The 22,151-nt window shown below is 43.7% G+C and overlaps 1 protein-coding gene across 4 annotated transcripts in view; it reads right to left on the bottom strand.

The window, feature by feature from the left end:
- The window catches only part of foxp4 (forkhead box P4), a 301,129-nt gene that overhangs the window by 191,231 nt on the left and 87,747 nt on the right, over window positions 1-22,151 (bottom strand). For all 4 annotated transcript variants that reach the window (XM_057847124.1, XM_057847126.1, XM_057847125.1 and 1 more), the window contains exon 2: window positions 8,803-8,985. In XM_057847124.1, coding sequence (XP_057703107.1) covers window positions 8,803-8,976 — 174 coding nt within the window. In that variant the 5' untranslated portion in view covers window positions 8,977-8,985. The remainder of the gene's footprint in view (window positions 1-8,802; window positions 8,986-22,151) is intronic.

The raw sequence follows: 22,151 nt of genomic DNA, 5'->3' as shown, positions 1-22,151 counted from the left end.
TATGTCGAATCGAGTCAAAACTTGAGGTAATGTCAAGTCGAGCCGAGTCACAAGGTTGTAAAGACGAGTCATGTGGAGTCAAAAGGTTGTCGAGTCGAGTCACAGGTTAGTCAAGGGCTTCACCACTGTTCGCCAGCCCACCTGCAAACCACTAAGGTTTATCTTTGAAGGAAACCGAAATGAGTTTTCTCTACAGGGTTTCCGGGTTCTCCCTTAGAGATAGGGTGAGAAGCTCGGTCATCCGGTTGGGCGTTGGTGTCGAGCTGAACTCCCCCGCGTTGAGGTGGCTCGGGCATCTGGTTCGGATGCCTCCTGGACGCCTCCTTTGAGAGGTGTTCTGGGCATGTCCCACCAGCGGGAGGCCCCTGGGATGACCCAGGACATGCTGAAGAGACTATGTGTCTCTGCTGACCTGGGAACGCCTTGGGATCACGCCAGAGGAGCTGGTTGAAGTGTCTGGGGAGAGGGAAGTCTGGGCTTCCCTGTTAAAGCTGTTGCCCCCGTGACCCGACCCCGGATTAAGCGGTGGATGGATGGATGGATGGATGGATGGATGGATGGATGGATGGATGGATGGATGGATGGATGGATGGATGGATGGATGGATGGATGGATGGATGGATGGATGGATGAATGGATGGATGGATGGATGGAAACCTTACTGTCAATGTAAAACAAAACAAAACAAAACTCCAGTATAGTCTGCAGGAAATAAACCAGCATTAAGGTGTTCCAAGCAGATCACTGGCAGATGGGCACCAATCAACGATCCACATTTTTAGAGTCAACTTGTCGAGTCTCGAGTTACTGCTTCACATGTCGAGTCTTGAGTCTCGGACCCTCCCAGCTAATGCGAGTCTGCAGTTTTTTTTCTTCAAGTCCAAATCGAGTTGCGAGTCATCAAATTTGAAACTTGGATCGACTGTCAGGAAATGCATGGGCAGGCAGGTTGTTTGGACCCAAATGCAGGGAATCAATAATGCAAGGCAAGTGACAGAGAACTCAAAAAAGGTTTTAATTATAACTAACAAAAAGCACAAAGTACAACCAAAAGGACTGGGGATGAAAAAGGCAAGGTTCAAACAAAACTTACTTTATCGGAGGGACTAATACACGAGGGCTTGGACAGGACTTCGACATCTAGATTGACATTGACCTAAACCATGACGCAACAAGGAGTAAAAAGAAACTGGGAGCTTATATACACACACAGACAAAGAGTAACGACACAACGAGGAACAGGTGAGCACAGGAGGATGTAGATTGGAGGATACACTGGGAGGAGGCACAACAGGTGAAATCAATGGGCAATCACAGGGACAAGTCACACTAGGAGAAAACCAACACAAAACCTAACATTGACTCGAATCCGAGTCCCTGTGAATCGCGTCCAATCGTCTGCTAAAGAGAGATGGTTAGGGAGATTTCTTGCATTATGGCCCGGTGTAGATTGCTTGTAATTCTGTCTGTGTTTCTGGTTCACATATCTTTATGAGGCTCAATTTCAGTTGGGGAGAGTAAGGGGCACTCCTTTTAAAGACTGATTTAGAATTTTAAAGCAGGTTCATCTTCAACTAAGGGTTGGATGTAGACATGAAGAAGAGATGGTTAAGGTCTACTATAGGCATCACAAAGATGTTCCACACGTTTGTGTGAAGGGCCAAAACAAGGATAGCCCTCGTGAAAAAAAAACATGTCAAGAATCCAGATCATGGAGGGTCCAAGCCAATTTGTACAACTGTCGTTCCAGTCCAAGTGGTTCACTGGCAGATGAGAACCAATCTACGATACAAGTTTTTCAAGTCAGCCTGTCGAGTCTCGAGTTATTGCCTCACACGTCGAGTCAAGTCTAGAGTTTCGGATCAAACGAGTCTGCGTCATTTTTCCTCAAATCCAAGTCGAGTTGCGAATCATCAAATTTGCCAATGGAGTCGACTCGAGTCCCTGTGATTCGAGTCCAATCGTCTGCTCAACAGAGACAGTTAGGGAGATTGCGTGCATTACACCCTGGTGTAGATTGCTGTAATTGCGTCCGTGTTTCTGGTTCATATACCTTTATGAGGCTCAATATCAGTTGGAGAGATTAGGGGGGCATTCTTTTTAAAGACAGATTAAGGATTAAGACTTTAGGGGTAAGGTTAATGCGGGTTCATCTTTGCCTAAGGCTTTGATGTAGACATGTAGAAGAGATGGTTAAGAGCTACTGAAGGCATCACAAAGATGTAACATGGGTATGTGTGAAGGGCTAAAACAAGGATAGTCCTTGTGGAAAAAAATAAAACATGACAAATGAGAATCCAGATCATGGAGGGTCTTGGCCAATTTGTAAAACTGCCGTTTTCCTCAACCACCGTGCCTCGGATAGGCAATTGAACGCACTTTCTATTTAACTGCAGGAGTGTCTTAAGGCCAGGGCTGACAGAGAACAAGGCAGAAAGTGAGAAAGGGGGAAAAGCCCAAACTGATGAGTGGCACTCCTAAAAGGAAACGGCACCTTTTTGTCACCATTTCTCTCTCCTTCCGTTCCCCTCTTTTGCTGTCAGCGCCAGCTGCTACTACTACTGTGGTGGCTGGAACACTAGAAGCCATTAATTGATGGTGAGGGAAAAGGAGGAGACAGCGATGTAGTAGTTTACTGCAAAAATGGGGGGTGGATGAGAGATGTAAGGAAAACAAAAGTGGCGAAGACACCTGGTTCTCATCAGAACACACATACCGTTTTGAGGTATGCGAGGATTTATCCTGCTTACATTTCTCCTTGGCTATGCATCATTGCACGTCTACACCCGTGCGCCTCAACAAAGTGCAACGCACTCTCACTTTTCCACCTCTCCTTACCCTCGCCCCGTAATGGCGCTCTTTGTTCTCGTTACCTCCCTCCTACTTCGATGGGGCAAAACTGGTTTTTCGCCCCCCCACCCCCACTCTTCTCTTTCTCTCCGCCGCTCTGTTCTTGCTGGGGAGGCAGACAGGCCACATTCCACAGGGGGGCCCAGGCGCCCTTTTTCTGACACGTCTCAGTGCTACACTCCTCCCTCATCCCTCTGTTCCTTCTCTTCAGCCCGACCAGTGACCACCGCCTTCCCTCCCAGCGTGTTTCCCTCTTGCCCCTTCTTTTACCTTCAAACCCTACGGCTGTTTAAACAATCTCCTCGTGCCACCCTCTACACGCGCTGGAAAGGGTGTTTTGTACACCTACAAGAAAGAATTCTGACTGTCAATTAAAGGCGGAGTATTCTTTGACATATCTTGTTAGATCTAATGCAGTATTGTTTTTGGTAGCCCTTTTAATTTTAATCTTAGTCTTTTGGACAAATATATATGGCAGAAAACACAGACAAGGCTGTAAAAGCAGTTTCTGCTCTTGCACTCCTCTTTAAAGGAAACTGCTATATTTTAAATGGTAAATGGTGTTATACTTATATAGCGCTTTTCCACCTTTCAAGGCACTTTACACTTTCTTGCCATCCACCTACTGGTGACGCAGCACCAGGAGCAACGTGGGGTTCAGTATCTTGCTCAAGGACACTTAGGCATGTTCATCAGGGCGGAGAATTGAACCCACAACCTCTGAGTTGGGGGGACAACTACTCTACCACTGAGCCACGCCCCCCAATGCCAAAACAACCGTTGTGTTTGATAGAACAATATGTCTATATGCTGCCATAACAGATTCATGGCGCATTAAGCCCTCAAACTATTTTTAATTTGCCCGTTTTACCCTGGAAACCCCCGTTTGCTGACGTTGCGCAACCGTTTTTGTTTCAACCTGTTTCAACCCAGCCATAAAACGAAGGTAATTAATTATATTTATTATTCAAAATGTCTGTCGTTTTTAGCTTAGAATCATTCATTGATGTCTCATATTTCGTTTAAAAAAAAAAAAAAAAAAAAAAAAAAAAAAAACGACTTAAAAAAATTATTCACTCACATATTTTAAACTTTTAAACAAATTATGTCACAATGAAAAAAATGGCGTCTGTAAAAAAGTCACGGATATCTACCTCATAACTATCGCTTAATTGTTTTTTTTTTTTTGTTACTGCCGTTTGAAAAACTTTAAGAGCTTGGGGGCTTATAAATGCTACGTTGCTGGTTGGGTGAAACAGGTCCTCGTACACGAAAATTCGGCAGGAATCTTGTGCTCGGGAAGGTGAGTTACGAAATTTTCAATTCAAAATCTTTTGTTCTTGCTAACATCCCTGTCAAGTCTAATGTATTTCATGTCATTTGTCAATGGAGCTAGGGCTTTTAATGTTTATATGGTTTAGCGATAGCACTCTCACTACATACATATATAATATGTAATAAATATGAAGTGCGATAGCACGACTCCAGATTGTCCCTAGTTGAATTTATTTTTTGGCTTTTGACCTCAATAGTGAAATTGTAAATTAATTGTATGACAACTGTCTTATTATCCCCTTATAATTATATATTTTCAGGTAGTTCATTCACAACGTCTGAGTGTATGTTGTCGGCGATTAGCCTAGCAATGATCTTAATTGTGGTTGTCAGCCCAAAACCCTCTAAATATATATTCAATCCATTTTACCAGATATAAAATGACTACTACATAATCTGTGGTAGTCGTTTGGTGCCCAGTTTTCTCGTCGAATTGCAGCAGTCAATCTCGCTCTCCTCTCCGGGTCTCTCGGAATTCGGTAAAACTTCAAGTCTCTCCGTCTATCTTCTTTGTTTTTGCAACCGACCACCACACACGACTTCACCATTTTGATTATTAATGTTAACGAGCAGAAAAACACGCCATAATAGGAGGAATTTACGAAGCGCTAATGCATTAACATGACGAGTATACGGACAACATGGCGCGGGGGCGTGGCTGTGACGTCACGTGAGTAGGGTCTATACAAAAAAGTTTCGCTCAAAGTTTTTTAAAAAATTTTGAGGGCTTCCGTCCATGGTGATGAGGAAGAGTTACCGTAAAACAATAAAGAAAGTTAAGACAATTAAGAAACAAAAACTAGAATGTTGATATATATACACCACAATGGCATAGTTTATGTTGTGTACTTACAGTAGTTGTTACAATGTATGTAAGTTGTAACTAGATAAAAATACAGTCAATAAAAAGTTTTATTCATTTCAGTCATATTGGTATAAAAATTGGTCCAAAAATTTGCCCCAAAATCTCCCATATTGTGGGCTGACCTACTTTTTTAACGACCGAACTAAGGCTGCGACCTATCTGCCGGAGCGACCTATACGCGAGTATATACGGTAAATCTGGAGGAAAGGTTGTGCTTGTCTTTCACAGTCCACTGTGGACTGAAGCAAAAAAAAAAAAAAATCAGTGGAGGTTCAGTAAGCGAGAGGAAGAGAAAAAGATGGAAAGAAAGAGGGAGGCATGTTTGTGGTTGGTAACCCGCTCAAGAGAGGAAATACCAGCATACACACACACACAGGTGCAAAAACATGGAGAGCAAAGACCCGTCCGAGAGAAGAAAGACTGGCTTTGTGTGTGCTACAGGTTGGCTGTTTATGTATGTGCATTAGTGCATAACTGCATGTGTGTGTCCTCGGCTGAAGGTTGCTGAGGAAGCAGGGTGAGGATGCAGTCAGGGGTAGGCGAAACTGGAAGTCAAGTGTTCATCTAAAACCGGAGTCTTTAACATAATAATTAGGCGGATTATATCAGCGGGCGGGGGGTTTCCTCATTTAGAACATGAGCAGGCGTCATGCTGGAATCCAATCCCAATACACACTTCCTCAAATTAGTCATGCGGACAAGTCCAAATACCTACATAAATGGAAATGTGTATATAGTAAAGGTACGGTCCAGTCTTGTTTTTGGCAGCTTTTCATCTTAAGTCTTTTGGGCAAAAATACCTATTAGCCTTAGTCATCCATCCATCCATCCATCCATCCATCCATCCATCCATCCATCCATCCATCCATCCATCCATCCATCCATCCATCCATCCATCCATCCATCCATCCATCCATCATCTACTGCTTATCCGGGTGTTGGGTCGCAGGGGCAGCAGCTTTAGCAGGGAAGTCCAAACTTCCCTATCCCCAGAATACCAAGGCGTTCCCAGGCCAGCCGAGAGACACAGTCTCTCCAGCGTGTCCTGGGTCGTCCCTAGGACATGCCCGCAACACCTCTCCAGGGAGGCGTCCAAGAGGCATCTGAACCAGCGTCTGGTGGCCGGCCCTTTATCAATGGAGCCTGGCCAGGCACAGCCCAGAAAGGCAATGTGGATCCCCCTTCCCATGGGCTCACCACCTGTGGGAGGGGCCAAAGGGGTTGAGTGCGTAGTTAGTTGGCCGGCAGCCAAAGGCTTGGCGGTCTGAAGCCAACTCTTGGGACATGGAATGTCACCTCTCTGGTGGGGAAGGAGCCAAAACTGGTCTGTGAGAAAGAGAAGTTCCGACTAGAATGTTGGACCTTTCTCCACACACATTTTGGGTTCTGGTAACAGTCTTCATAAGAAGGGTTGGACTACTGTATCTTCCACTTTGGAGTTTCCCCACGGTGAGAGGCGGTCAGATACATTCGACATCGGTTTTTCATTTTTTCAGTTGCCATCAAAGTGAACCTCACTAAAGAAGCATCCGAACCAGATGCCCGAGCCACCTCAACTGGCTCCTCTCAACGCGGAGGAGTAGCGGCTCCACCCCGAGTCCCTCCCTGATAAACGAGCTTCTTACCCTCTCTAAGGGAGAGCCCGAACACGCTGCGGAGGAAACTCATTTCGACCGCTTGTATCTGGGATCTTTTTTTTTCAGTCACGACCCATAGCTCGTGCCCATAGGTGAGGGCAGGAACGTAGATTGACCGGTAAATCAAGATCAGTAAATCCTTCTTCACCACAACGGACCGGTGCAGAGTCCGCATCACTGCAGACGTTGCAACAATCCTCCTGTCGATCTCTCGGTCCCTCCTACCCTCACTCGTGAACAAGACCCCAAGATACTTGAACTCCTCTACTTTGGGCTGGATCTTATCCCCAACCCGGAGAGGGCCTGCTACCCTTTTCTGACTGATGACCACGGTCTCGGATTCGGAAGTGCTGATCTTCATCACAACCGCAGCAAGAGGTGGAGATCACGGCTTGATGAAACCAACAGCAACACATCATCTGCAAAAAGCAGAGCCCGGACCCCCTCAACGCTCCGGCTGCGCCTAGAAATTCTGTTCATAAAATTCATAAACAGAATCGGTGACAAAGGGCAACCCTGGCAGAGTCCAAACCACACTGGGAACGAATTTGACTTATTGGCGGCAATGCGGACCAAACTCTGACACCAATCATACAGGGACCGAACAGCCCTTACCAAGGGGCTCGGTACCCCGTACTCCCGGAGCACCCCCCACAGGACTCCCTGAGGCACACGGGGCCCGAACAAACCTAGATCCCCACCCCAAATCCAATAAATCATTATGATCACGAGTGCAGAACGCTGGAGCTCCAGGATTGTTTACTTCCGTATTTTACTCCGTAACATTGCCTGGAAAATTTTGTCCAATTACTGAACCATGTTTGCACATGTGTGGGTTTGTTGTCGAATCCTGGGACTCTTGCGAAAATTGAACCACAGATTTTCTTGGTGCTAATATGCCCGTAAAAAAATCAATACAGTACACAATCTGTATCTCTTTGGTGTACATACAGTATATAAGTACTGCCACCATTAGACTTGGTTCAAGTTTGTCTGAATGGGTGTGTGTGTATGTGCTGTAATGTGCAGGCTTCTGGTGGGGAGTCTGGCACACTGGAGGCTAAATAAACAAGCTAACTGGAGAGGCTACATACGGATGTGTCATACACACAAACACTGACAAACACTTCATGCATGAGGGACAAAATAAAACAAATGAACACAGAACGCTGACAGACACGACTATTGTGTTCATGTGTTTATGTGGAAAAAATGGCTCCTTTAAACGAGTTTGGGGTTCAGACGTTGTCTACAGTGGAAAATATTTAGATGACAAAAAATGCGCACTATGAGCCGATTGAAGGGCAGACAAACAAGGCTGCCAAAAGTTGCCACATATGGTAAATGGTGTTATACTTATATAGCGCTTTTCACTATCTCGCCATTCACCTACTGGTGACACAGCACCAGGAGCAACGTGGGGTTCAGTATCTTGCCCAAGGATACTTAGGCGAGTTCATCAGGGCGAAGAATTGAACCCACAACCTCTGGGTTGGGGGACAACTACTCTACCACTGAGCCACGCCACCCCACATATGTAGATCATGTAAGTGACTGGTGTGTTGAACTGTTCATTCGCACCCTCCCAATCCAAATGGATTGGACGTCAAGCAGCGTCATTGGCACTGGAAGGTGAGCATTCAGAGTTGTTCCAGTGTAAGTGTATTGGACGTCTATCGACGGCAATGGCAGGCTTGGGGTTCATCTTACATCACTTCCATGTCATTTTTAGATACTCACGGTCAGTGTTGTTAATCTTACTTTAAAAATAAATAAATAAATAAAGTAAATAGTTAGTTACAAATCACCATATGTAAAGAAAGGGCTTTTTCCCTTGAAAATTCTTGTGAATAAATGCTTAAATCCCTGAATTCTTTATAGATATGGACGTAAAACATTCCCGATTCCTGGTTAAAAGCAAAAAAAAAAAAAAAAAAACAGCGTAGGTAGCATTTATGAGCTACATGCCCCAAGCAGAACAACCCCGGGCCGGACTGAACCACCTGTGACACCACTATCCTACACATACGCCTATATTGCAACTGTAGGACGTCCTTCAACTTGACAATCGTGATAATGCACACACTCACACACATGTAGCCAACACGCACACACCTGTTGCTGTTGCAGGTGCAGAAGATCGACGGGGCTGATCTCTCCATTTGTGTCTCCGTTGGATCCGCCCTCTCTCCCTCCTCCTCCTCCATCCGATTGGCTGCTGAGGCTGCTGACGCCGTTCTGGCCGGACGGTGTCGTTCGAATGGTCTCAGAGGCCGATTCCACCATCATCACTGGCACCTGACGGTAGACGGACAAGAAAGGGTGAGATGGGGGATTGGGAGACAACACGGTTGAAGCAAAAAGCGGCCTGGGCAGAATTAAACAAAAATCCGGTGCCTATCTGAGAGGGTAAACAAGTGTGGAAGCTAAAGCAAACACAGGGCAAGATAGGGAAGTGAATTGTGTGCGTGCGTATGCATTTTCTGAAAGGGGCTTTTGGTCATGAACCACCCACGCACAAGTGGCCACAAAGCGACACCTGAAGCAGACTTTGTCTGCATGTAGATGTGTGCGTCTGGGAGCGTACGCGCGGATTAGGATCAGACAGGCAGCAAATCTAAACTGACAAGGCTGCTAATACCCCGCGATATAGTTAAATAAAACACGCATTTCTCCAATAATCAGAGGTGGCATGTGTGCGCCGCGTGGAAGCCGTGAGCAGGTCGCTCTTTGACAACGCGCGTTTGAAGCACCTTCATAGGGCCTCTCTAATTAGAGCGCCCTCCTTGTACAAAACTCCACAAAACGCGCCGTTCCTGGATGTGTTGTTGTTTTTGAGAAACAAGGCCTTGCAAACACACGGGCGCATTTGCCATCGTTAGGGAGTGTGAGCGTGGGAGTGCGGAGAGAGACACACACAAGCAAGAATGCTAGCACACGGAAAGCGTCTAATACGAAACAAAACAAAGCTTCATACGAGCTGCGAACTCCTAATGAAGAGCGCCATCTCGCTTGCCTGCCTTGTGCGCACGTTTGGAAATTAACACACAAGTTTCAGATGGAAACATCCATTTTTGCAACACAAAGCGAGTACACAAAATGCCATCGAGATATCGGCAGCTCTGTGGGACTGTTCGTGTTTGTATGTCGGAACGGTACAACTTGTTCCCTCTGTGGAAATAATAAAAGACATTTCATCAGAGATTCCAACTTTCCTTTGTGTGCGTGCACTATGTGCGTGTGTGCAAGGTTGACAGCAGGTGAGGTTGAGATAGAACACTAGCGGCCCCATTAACCGGATGTTGCCAGATGCTTGCTGGGGGACAGGAGCCTAAATGTCTTATTGTGTAGGTGGAAAAGATGCAAGCTAAAAGGGACAGCGCTTGCAAAGTTTTCCCACTTTTCTGTTGCATATTTTTCGAACAACGGATACAGAGTTGCCTTGACATTCAGACTATGAAAGGTTTTTCGACGCTTTTTTTTGCTTCGTATTTCGAAAAAAGTATTCAAAACTACGCCTGCGAGCAGAACTGAAAAGGCCCTTGCAGTTTTGCATAACTCGGACATCACGTAGGTCAGGGTGCGGGAAGATCGTTAAAATGTGCTCGAAACTCGTGTGGAACTTTGTCTGTGTTGTGAGCATGGCTAACAGAGATGTTTAGTATATCTGGAAATGAGAAAAACATTCACACACCTGGGTGGAATAAAAACCTATTAAAGAGGGTCCTACAAAAAAGAAGGCGTTGTGTGAGTTGTGTAGCCACACCTTTATTCAAAACCAAAATGTATTTTCTAATTGGTCCAACAGTAGCCGAGAGACAGCGAGAACCAAAAGTGGTATTTGCCATGTCGCAATATATTTGCCATGTTGCATTTTTTTTGCCATGTGGCAAAATTGATTTTGCTGTGTGGCATTATTTTTTTAGTAAGTGGCAAAATGGATTTGGATTTTGGAAAATTTGGACGTGTATAGCCTTCAATGGCATAGTCCGACTTGGTTGCCAGTTGAATGTCAATGCACTGTAACCATGAGTGTATAGTCAAAAATCACAGCCACGCATGTTTTTCTGCGATTTAAAATGAATGGAAAATTTGGACGTGCATAGCTGTCAATGGCATTGACGTGCATGGCCTACAAAACTGCCACATACGCCCCTGGCCCCCCCCCAAAAAAAAACAACAACAAAGAAATCAATTTTGCCGCATACCAAAAAAAATGCCACATGTCAAAATCCATTTTGCCAAATGGCAAAAAATGCTACATGCCAAAAATATGCCACATGGCCAAATCAATGTTGCCACATGGCCAAAAAAATGTCACATAGCAAAATCCATTTTGCCACATGGCCAAAAAAATGCCACGCTACATGGCAAAAAAAAAAAAAAAAATGGTACATGGCAAAATCCATTTTGTCACATGGCAAATACCACTTTTGGTTCTCGGACCTGCTGCAGAACCCTGTGTGTCAAATTGTGTGGCTCTACAAGCTGCCTAAATCTCAAAAGAAATCTACTTCGTCGTCATGGCAACAAACATAGACATGTGGACATGGCCTTAAAATGTAGTATGACAAAGGTCTTGTAAGTACACTGAAAAACAACTTGAGAAGAACTGGGCATACATAGGTAAAAAATGATCGGTTGATGCAAATAACCCCAACAATTACTCTCTTCAGGTAATACTTCAATGCAGACGTCTTCAGGCTGGGATACTGCTCATACATGCCAGATATGAAAGTGACTGAACCTTGTATCTGGGAGTTTTAGTCCTTTACTGAATTTGCTGTGTTGCCACCCAAAAAAATGGCCGACTCTGGGTCTAACTTTAGATCTCATACGTCTCATGAACAGTCTGACCAATTCTGAAGAGGATCCAACTAAGTCCCTAAGCGCCAATGTCTCAAAACTGCACCCTATAAATCAATAAAAAATTCACATTTAATCCACAGAATCCTTTTGGGTTTGAAATATGGCTCTTTGATGCAGTTTTGCACGGGGTATCGACTCCCACATTTTCATTGCTGTACTTTGAAAAAATACTAATAGGAGAGACCTTTTTGAAAGGTTCAAGGGGGCGCTGTTGAGCCATTTTGTTATGGCCAAGTCACATGCATATGCAAATTTTAGTGATTTCGAGCATGTTAAGGCCTCCAAATTGGCCATTTTCATTTGCCCTGGAAATAAATAATGATAATAAAAATTTGCATTACAATAGGGCTCTCACACCACTCGGTGGTTAGGCCCTAAATAGTAATACTATGTACTGTAAAACATACTCAGGGTTTCCCCTAAAAATAATAGATTGTGGCACACTGCCATACCAAAATAAAAGCCAATTTACATGGAAAACGCAGTTCAAAATACCAAAAAAAAAAATCACAACACCAAAGCAACTCTGTCGAGGTACCACTGTAAAACTTTTCACATCTTTAAAAAGATTTACTGATATATGGCAGCCCTGGTATGTCATTATATCCAACAATATGCCAAATCAAATTCACCAACAGAATAAATGACAACTCTGTGCTTTTTGATAAATACTTAAAAGTCATTTTTGAGCCTGGAAAGAGCTTAGTAGACTCTTGTGGCGACATTAATGCCGCTTAACAGCTAGAACATCTGTTCAGGAAAAAATCTCCAAATTGGAGGCTCGATTACAGACGGATTGCGCAACCACATAATGAAGTCACCAGTCACGGTTTTTAGAGAAAATTGATCAATGTGTGAAAGGACACTGCCATTTTGTATTACTGTCACCACTCCAGCTGTTTAACTAAATTGGTAAATGACCCCCTCTAGGTCGAAGAAAGCTGTTATGACTCGCAAGTGTATATGTAAAATATGGCTACCAATAAGACTAGAGATTAATGTCAGATTTGTTGCTTTGTGGGACGATACAGGATATTTACAGTTAACTGAAGGAAGCTTTGCATGTAATGCAAAAGCTAGCTTCTATAATTCAAAACGCTACTCGTCTTGCAGTTTTTGTCCGAATCACATCATTTACACATTAAAAAAAAAACTCAGGGCGCTAAGGGACACAAAGGTAGTATACAGTTTTTGCCCAAAACATACATTTCGGCCAAAATTTCAGCACGACCTAGAATGAAAAGTGGTATTTGTCATTGTCATTGCTTTTTTTTTTTTTTTTTTTTTTTTTTTTTGCCATGTGGCAAAATGGATTTTGCCATGTGGCATTTTTTGCATTTTGGCAAAATTGATTTTGCCATGTAGCAAAATGATTTTTTTTTGGTACGTGGCATAATGGATTTTGGTTTGTGGCATTTTTTTTATTTGGTATGTTGCATTTTTTGGGGTGTGTAGCATTTTTGCAGGCCATGCACGTCCATGCCAATACAGCTATGCATGTCCAAATTTTCAATTCATATTAAATGGCAGTAAAACGTGTGGCTTTGATTTATGACCATACACTTACCATTACAGCACATTGACATTCAACAGGCACCCAAATAAGGTTAAGCCATTGACTAATGGTAAGTGTATCATCAAAAAATCACAGCCACACGTTTTTTTCTTCCATTTCAATGAATGGAAAAACTGTTTGGCCCATCGACACCGATTGAATGACCAAAATGACCGGAATTCTCATGGGACGCAGAAAATGTTTTAAATGACTCCCACCAAAATTACGTAAGTTGAATACCAAGCCATGCACATCCATGCCATTGACGGCAACGTATATCTTTTTCACATGCTTTTATTTATTGAATAAAAAGCTTTTTCTTGCAAAAAATGACTTGCGTTGTGCATCATCAGCCATCCATCATCAGCAATATGACAATCATAGCTCCAGACATACAAGAAACAGTTCAACTAAATATTCAGAGAGATTGAGACAGCTGTTCTTTCTCAATGCTGTAATGTCAGAGTCCTCCGCAACAAATCCCCAGCAAAAAAAAGTGCTCTGATATCCTCCCAATTTTGTCAAATCATGCACAATTCGTTCACATTAGACAACCATACTGAGCAGTTACCAAACACTAAAACGTTCTGTAAAAAGGTTGTCCGCCCGATTGCCTGCCTGAGCGGTCCACTGTCCGACAAAGCCAAGGCATCCCTGCCTTGCAAACACTCAAGATGCTAACTGGAGCAATCCAACCTTCAGGTTTTGCAAGTGTGAATGGGAATGACTACTGAGGACCTCAATGCTCACAAAAGACATGCTGATTAGAGTCAGATGACCCTTCTCTGGAGACAACAGTGATTTGTATCAACTGATCCACCCTTGGTAGTTCTAGTAAACGAATCCTTAAAGCAGCAAAATTGAATTCGAAGCTTTTTTCTAATCAAATTACCCGATTTAATCGATCAATCGTTGCAACACTACTCCAAGCAGTTTTTCAGTCATTGTATTTGCGTTGGTTTATCCACATCATACAAATCTATCGAATAAAAACGACACAGGAAAAGTATACAGTATGTCAAAATACTTTATACTAATACTGAAGTAAGAATGTGCAAAAGTAATGTCGTGGTTAGGAAGTACAAGGTGCTAACAGTCTGCTGGAGAATTCCTTCTTAATAAGCAGTGACTTGAAGATCATAAATCAGGACTGCAGTACTTCCTAACATCCTGGCACCCATCCGCCTGGGAGGTTAAAACTAAGAAGTAGAGCGTTATTGTGACATTTAAAGCTAGTCACTTAATCTCCAACCTCACTCCTCTTCCCGACCGTCTCTCCCTCCCCACCCGCACGGACCCCTGCTAGGTCAAACTACTCCCCGAGGTAATATTATCAAGCCGCGGACGGTGCCGAGTGATCAACAGATCCACTGACTTTGCGGCGCGCTACAAACTCTCGGCGTCATCACACATCTCGGCGAGCATGAATCACCGCGGCGTAATGTACTGCGCGCTCATCTGCCGCTAAAGCTTTCCCATTGACCTTATTAGCAATATGCTGTGGAGATAGAGCTCGCAGGTGGACAGGGACCTAATGGGGAAGCTAACGCATAACCTGTCTTTCACACATACACACAGAGTCGACGCGTGATGCCGCTCCGGAGGGTGTGTACTCGGCCATATCCTGTAATGGGTGTATATAAGATGGTGTAATGGAGGTCGGGGAAAAGGCAGGGGCATAAATCTAGCCTGAAGTCTTTGATTAGGCCTATGATGCATACACACACACACATAGCTCACGGTTAAAGTGTTTCTGGCAGCGGCTCATGAAAAGGCCTGCCTCGACGTGCTGTACGCACACGCTCTGTCTGCGCATCCTCTTCAAGTTACGGCCAGTGTTGCCAGATTGGGAGGTCTTAAACACTCCGGGCGGGAAAGAAATGCATTAGGCGGGTTGATCAAATTGTTTCGAAAGGAACTTTTTGGTTTAGTTTGAACAGTTCAACTTGGGTGTCCATACCTCGAAGTTCAGCTACATTGCTTGCTTACCAGCAGCATCGTCTTTGCTCTAATTAAAAAGTACAAAGATTTTAGCGCCTCACACAGGTGGAGCTGAGAACTCCATGCCATTTTGGGTTTGTAGGTATATAGTCAAATTCAACGAAATAATTCTGAAAATGACATGAAATTAAAACACGCTAGATGCACCGTTTTTATTTTATTTATTTATTTTTTTCGCCATTCTGCTTAAAATAATACAGTGGTACCTCTACTTAAGAAGGTCTCTACATACAAAATTTTCAGGTTAAGACACGCCTCTATGGGAAAATTTTGTCTCTTGTTAAGAAAAGAACTTTAGGACAAAAAAGGCAAAAATACAGTATGGCTGTAACTCGCAGCTCCCAGAGTTTACTGAACGTAACATACTTATAGCTGCTCTGCCATTGGCTATTGCCTAGCATTCCTGGCATCCAGTTGGCTAAGAGTCAATGTCTCCTCCACCCTTAGTTATAATACAAAAGACTATTAGTAGAGTTGTCCATTAATGACGATTTAACCGATAACCGATTTCCCGATACTGTCCACTTCCAAAAATCTGATACCGATATCAAACGAATACCGATATTTGCGGTTGTGGACTTATCATATTTCACATTATTCATTCATTTAATTTGTTCATTTAATTTTTGCAACAGGAATGTCAACGGTCTGCTCACATAACAAATCCCAAGCATCTTAGTTTTGAGACATCTAATGCAGGGGTTTTCAACCCAGTCCTCAAGGCACACTGTGGGTCCTGGTTTTTGTTCCAGCCGATCCAGCAGAGACAGTTGAACCAATGAGGCTTCTGCTAAAACAAGCCACACCTGACTGCAATCAACTGATTGCACTTGTAAAACACCAGATTGGGGAAAAAGTGTTGTCATCTTGTTTGGTAAGAATGAAATCCTGCACCCACAGTGTGCCTTAGTGGAATAGGTTGGGAACCCCTGATCTAATGGTCAACAGGCATAACAGCTGTGCTAAGCTGTGACCAGCCCTTGTACTAAGGCAGATGGCCTCTACATTCACTTTGAAGGCAAATGACAAAACGAAAAACCGATGTCGATACTATCAGATATCATACTAAAATACTTTAATCGGTCAATATTTTTGGCCACCGCTTATTACAGTGGGCAACTCCAGAGTGGAAGAGAGTCCAACTACTCTCGAGAGGATTGGTACCAGAACCTAAAATGTGTGTGGAGGCGAGTCCGACTATATCTAGTCTGAACCTCTCTGCCTCGCACACCAGCTTTGGCGCCTTCCCCGCCAGAGAGGTGACATTCCATGTCCCAGGAGTTAGCTTGTTAAGACCTCCTCCCCTCCCTCGTGAGACCTGGCCCACCTTTGGCAGGTGTGCAGGTTTTTAATCTGATTGCAGGTTGGACCTCAGACAAGTGGAGCGGCCACAGGTGCTGGCAATGACAATCAGCAGTCTTTAAAAGCCAGTGGACGCCGCCACTTTGTCGCCCGATCAACTTGTCTGTTTCCAACGTCAGTTGTAACTCACTTTCTTTAATGACTTCGCTGATCACCAGCTCACAACTTATTTGCTCTCACCCCAGGTCCTGGTTTGTGCACGCCCCTTGTCCGATTCCACGCCCGCCTCCCTCCGAGCTTCCTCGTCTTACGCCGGCTCAGCTACCCCGAACAGAGCGATCTACACTCGTAACGTTCATTCTTGTGGACACTAATAAAGCATTACTCATCACAACCCCAATTTGTCTGCTTAGGGATCCCCTCCTGCTTGTACAACTAACATGGCACCAGACCACTTTTGCCCCTCTCATGGGGGGTAAGCCCATGGAAAGGCGGAACTACGTTGCCTTTTCAGGCTGTGCCTGGCCAGGCCCCATGGATACAGGCCTGGCTACCAGACATTGGTTCAGATGCCTCCTGGATGCCTCCCTGGAGAGGTGTTCCGTGCACGTCCCCTCGGCTCGAGGCTCCGGGAATGACCCAGGACATGCTGGAGAGACTGTCTATTCAACATGGCTAGCACAAGACAGACTATTGTCAATGACTATTGTCAATATGTTTTTGGTCATTTAAAACTGATTTTACCGCGGATTGGAACATATTACCAGCTCTCCCATTCGCCATCTGTGTTGGAGACGACTTTTGACGCGCAAGAGTGATGTTGCTTGTTTAGACATCACGCAAATAATCGAATCTGATTGGACGGAGGATTTCCTTCGGCTCGAGAGTCGATTAAGGAGCTGGGTCCCAGACTATTCTCACAGTGTTTGAAAAATACAGGGAGAACAGTCTGGCTGTGCCAGGCAACATGAACGCCCCCTCGTCCCTGTTGATGGTCCTCAGGCCCTGCTTGCAGGTCTCAATGGCCTCCCTGATCCACCGCTGATGTTTGTTTTCTCCGGTGCAGATGACTCTGGCCTTTCCCCAGTCCATGATGTGGTTTTCCCTTTGGAAATGATCGGTGATGGCTGACTTGTGATGTTCTTGTTGTGCTTGTTCTTTTATTTCCCTTGTTTGTCTCATCAAGACGCGTCACACCAAACACCAGTGACCCTTTGACGAAGGCGGAAGTGTTCGCCGACACATGTCAGGTAATTAAAACATCTACTATGATCTGGGAGAAAAGAAAAAAATTTAACTGATCTTAAGTGGGAGCAAAATGAACTCAATACAACAACTTCCATGGTTGAAGTGGCTAGGGAGAGGGAAGTCTGAGCTATCCCTGCTAAGGCTGCTGCCCCCGTGACCTGACCCTGGATTAAGCGGTAGATAATGGATGGATGGATCATTGGCCACCCCATAATATCAGACAACTTTCGTATTCAGTATAGTATTAAAAAACAGTACTAGAGTTGTTTAAAGGGAAACAATGTTATCTTGAATGGAAGGACATCTTTTTTATTTAACTGGACAGTTTTTACGGTATGATTGGGTTTAAGACTGTCGTTCTAATCTGGCAACCCTGGTTCCGACCCCCTCCGGTTGAACCTTTGACCTGAGAATGTGTGCGGAAGACATTCCCACTCTCGCCTGAGGGGGATGGAAGGATGAGGGAAGGTTGATCAGAGAGATAGCCAAAAGCTGTCTAATTGGTATTGGGAAGACGGAAAATAGGACTCAACATGTTCCTGATGACACCTACCTTTGTACTGTAATAGATTAGCTCATAGTTAGGCTGTATACGTGTATATCTACGAGATTGACGAGCAGTCCTGTTTTGACACGTAGCTCGTTCAGATGTTCCCGAAAAAATGGAATCGGCCAAACTCTTGACTATTCCTTCCCCTGCTCCCGGGGGGGACAGTTCAAACAACTTCAATGCCCACCACTCTCCCGCATTGTTAGCGGGATTGCCTCTGTCAAATTCCTCCTGGTCAGCGCTCATCACCGCTCCTAAACCAGGTTGACTCCCGAGTGGATGCGAGCGAGTTTGTTGTGAGAGTCACCGAGCGAGCGTGCGAGTGAGAGAGTTGTGTACAATGTGTATTTATGTGTGCATCTGTGTTTACAGCAGCTTAGTGAGATAATAAGTCTTTATCATGTTATGCCTCATGTGGGAATATTTCCAGCGGTCCCAGAACGCCTGTTCTGTTTCCTCCGCCTTGCATCAGCTCACAGGAACGCTGCTTATTAGGCAAAGAAGTGAGGGAATAAGAGTGGGAGGGAGACAAAGGGGAGGAAAAAATGTCTGTACCAGTATGTGCACTCAATCCAATCTACTTTCATCCTACTCTTGAATCATTTGTCTTTGCCTGCCTGTGGTAACTAGTGGCAGGTTCAACCCTGGAAAACATTCAACTTCTACACGCATTATGTCTATGGTAAGAGCAATTGATATTTCCTCTTACGCAAACCAGACAGGTGCTTTGCCCTGTCAACGGGCCCCTAAAAACAGTGTTCCCTTGCATTCAGGGTTTGTCTTCTTGAAAACTCCAACTCAGTTTTTACCTGCTCTCTGCAGGACATCGACTCTAGACTCATCATTTAGACTACAGACGTTGTACACACAATGAGTGTCTCACACTTACTCAACTAGATAAACTATGAAAGCACTCCCTTGGGCAGTCGGTTCTCGGAACAATCCTCAAAACAAACCCACCAATCTAGTCTGGCTTCTTAGGCCTCCATTGATATCACATGTGACACTTGCAACTAGAAAGTAAGAGCAAACAAGGAACTCGTTGACTGCCATTGCCAATGATAGAGGTCTAAGGCTACGTTCAGGTCTTAATGCACGAATCCGATTTTTTGTCACATCTGTTTTTTTGGCGTGCCCGTTCAGACTGCCTTTGTCCATTGAGACCATTCAAGTATTACGCATGCGCACTAATTCGCAGTCCGACAAGCGCTGAGCAAGACGACCCGCATGCGCAGAAGCATCAAAACAAATGACCACACATGCTGGCTGTCATCCGTCATTCCAGGGATATCATATTTTGCTTTATAAAAACAGGACACAAATAACAGACATAAATAATCCCAGTTTAGGTTTATATTCAAAGTACATGGATCGACAGCATGCACGCACTGTCCGTGCATGTCACATACACATACGCGCAGTGTGCCCCGACTCTCGGCCGTGAAAGCAATGTTGAAATATTGCTTATATGGAGCAGACAGAAAACCGATCATTTTCAGGCTTGTCCTCAACCCATTTTTTTTTTTTTTTTATGACTGTTGTCAAGTCCGACCCTGCCTAAAAAGCCGTGTTCAAGGCAAGCTAGGCGCTACTAACGCACAGCTGCACCGCTACCATGGCATCTCTCTCGCTTTTTGATTACGTAATTGCTGCATGAATTCTGATTTGAGAGACTGGTTAGTACAGACCGCCGCGACAGTCTGGAAAAATGTGGCCCAGATCGGATTTGAACCACATACGAAAGTGACCCAGATCGGATTTGAAATGGTCCATTTATATGTGACTTGTCACGTTCAGACCGTCAAGTTAATGCCTCACTCGAGTCGGAAAAACACGAAAAAATCGGATTCGTGCATTAAGACCTGTAGTATGAACGTAGCCTAATTTGCCTAAACCCAAAGGCGTGACTGTGGATTAGAGCTGAAACGATGACTCGAACAATTCGAGTAACTATTTTAAAAATTGATCGAGGCATTTTCTCCACCTGGAGGAATCGTTTAATTTTTCCAGCACTAAGCATGTTGTTTTGCCCTGACTACTTTTAATGCGGCACAACGTGCTGAGAAGACAGAGGTGGCGGATATACAGTCCCTGACAAAAGTCTTGTAGCTTATCCATTTTGTAGAAACAATTGCTAATAACGTGACTTTTAATTATACAATTGGTTTCAGAAATGGCTCATTTGAAAGCTAAGACCCTCCCAAATGATGTTGAATGTACAAAAATATATTTGTTTCACTGAAAAAAGTAAACCGGAAGCGGGTCAACATAGAAGCGCCCTGGAATACAACCCATGTTAGTCCTGCTTGTTTTCTGTCAGTAATCTTTCAATAAAGAACATGCCGAGTAAACACTGCTGCTATGGAACTTGTAGTAAGGACACTAGACATTACGACATATGAAGGATGTTTTCTTCATACGTTTCCTGAAGCCAAAAACTCTGAACAATGGATCAACTTGTGCGGATGTCCAAAAGACCAGTTTAACGCTGGGAAGGTGATTCAGGCTTATGAAGGCATTCACCTTCATATGCAATAAACATTTTGTTGGGGGCCATGGTCCTACAGATGACAATGCTGATCCACTGCTTGCCCTGAAGAGGGAAGCCGTTTTGATATTTTGACTTATTTTTTTTAGCGTGGCGTTTTGCCGTGCTGCTTCTGTCTGACGATGAATGACCTGAAAAAAATGAAAATGGTATCCAACTGCCACTGCTGTTGTTTTTTGTTGTATAAAATAAAAAAAAAATAAAAACTTTAGTAAAGGGGAAGTGTAAATAATTATAGAATTAAGATTTGTTATTAATGAAAAAATTAAAAGTGTTCGTTTGCTGTCACTGAGTAGCATTTGCGATCGCTACACAAAAATAGCAGTGTAAATTACCCCCAAGAACAGTCAGAGACTCTAGATCAGGTCGGCTCGTATTTTTCAGCCCTCAACACTCAAACCATCTCTTAACACTAAACATTTGTCTGTTTTTCCACATCTTTACTAGTGAATTTGGCACCAAGGACATAATTTTCGGACAGAATTGGTAAGTTTAGCTCATTAAACATCTGGTTCGTACACTATTTACATGCATTTAGCATTAGAGACACGCGAGCTTGACCCACATAGCAACAGTTGCTAACGTCATGAATATTAATGAGCAAAAGTGATTCGTTGCGTGCGGTACGCCATTGAAACACGTTGGAAAAACACCTAACTTTTAAGTGAAGTGTATTATCTAGCGTAATGACAATTTTAGATAAGAAATAAGAGTTTTTGTTTTTAAAATCCAGAGGTTTTTAGAGTGAAAGCAGTGAATTTGGCACCAAGGACATAATTTTCGGACAGAATTGGTAAGTTTAGCTAATTAAACATCTCGTTCGTACACTATTTACATGCATTTAGCATAAGAGACAAATGCGAGCTTGACCCACCTAGCAACAGTTGCTAACGTCATGAATATAAATGAGCAAAAGTGACGTGTTGCGTGCGGTACGCCATTGAAACACGTGGGAAAAACACAACTTTTACACACATCACTTTGTGTGTTATCTAGCGTAATGACATTTTTAGATAAGAAATAGGAGTTTTTGTTCTTAAGAACCAGAGGTTTTTAGAGTGAAAGCAGCGAATTTGTTTTATTTATTTTTGTCAGATCTGAGATGCAATTGTTAGCTGTTTTCAACAATGTACATCTAAAATGAAGACATTGATTGTCTAAAAATGGCTCAATATTAGGTGAAATTTCTTCTTTTCTCATGTACATAATTGCTCTTTACCTAAAAAAAAAAGTTTTCCTTTATTTGGGCTCACCTGGGAGACAATTTATCACAGGTGTCTTAGATTGATGTCAATGATCTGCAGAGCCTTGAGACACAATGCCACACACGAGTTAAGAGGAAAAACAAAAACATTTTCTCTATATAATCTTAAATCAAATTTGCACAATAA

The sequence above is a fragment of the Corythoichthys intestinalis genome, chromosome 9 (assembly GCF_030265065.1).
Source record: "Corythoichthys intestinalis isolate RoL2023-P3 chromosome 9, ASM3026506v1, whole genome shotgun sequence".
Taxonomy (NCBI): Eukaryota; Metazoa; Chordata; class Actinopteri; order Syngnathiformes; family Syngnathidae; genus Corythoichthys; species Corythoichthys intestinalis.
Note: the sequence above shows the minus strand (reverse complement) of the source record. Positions and strands in the feature narration are given on the sequence as shown.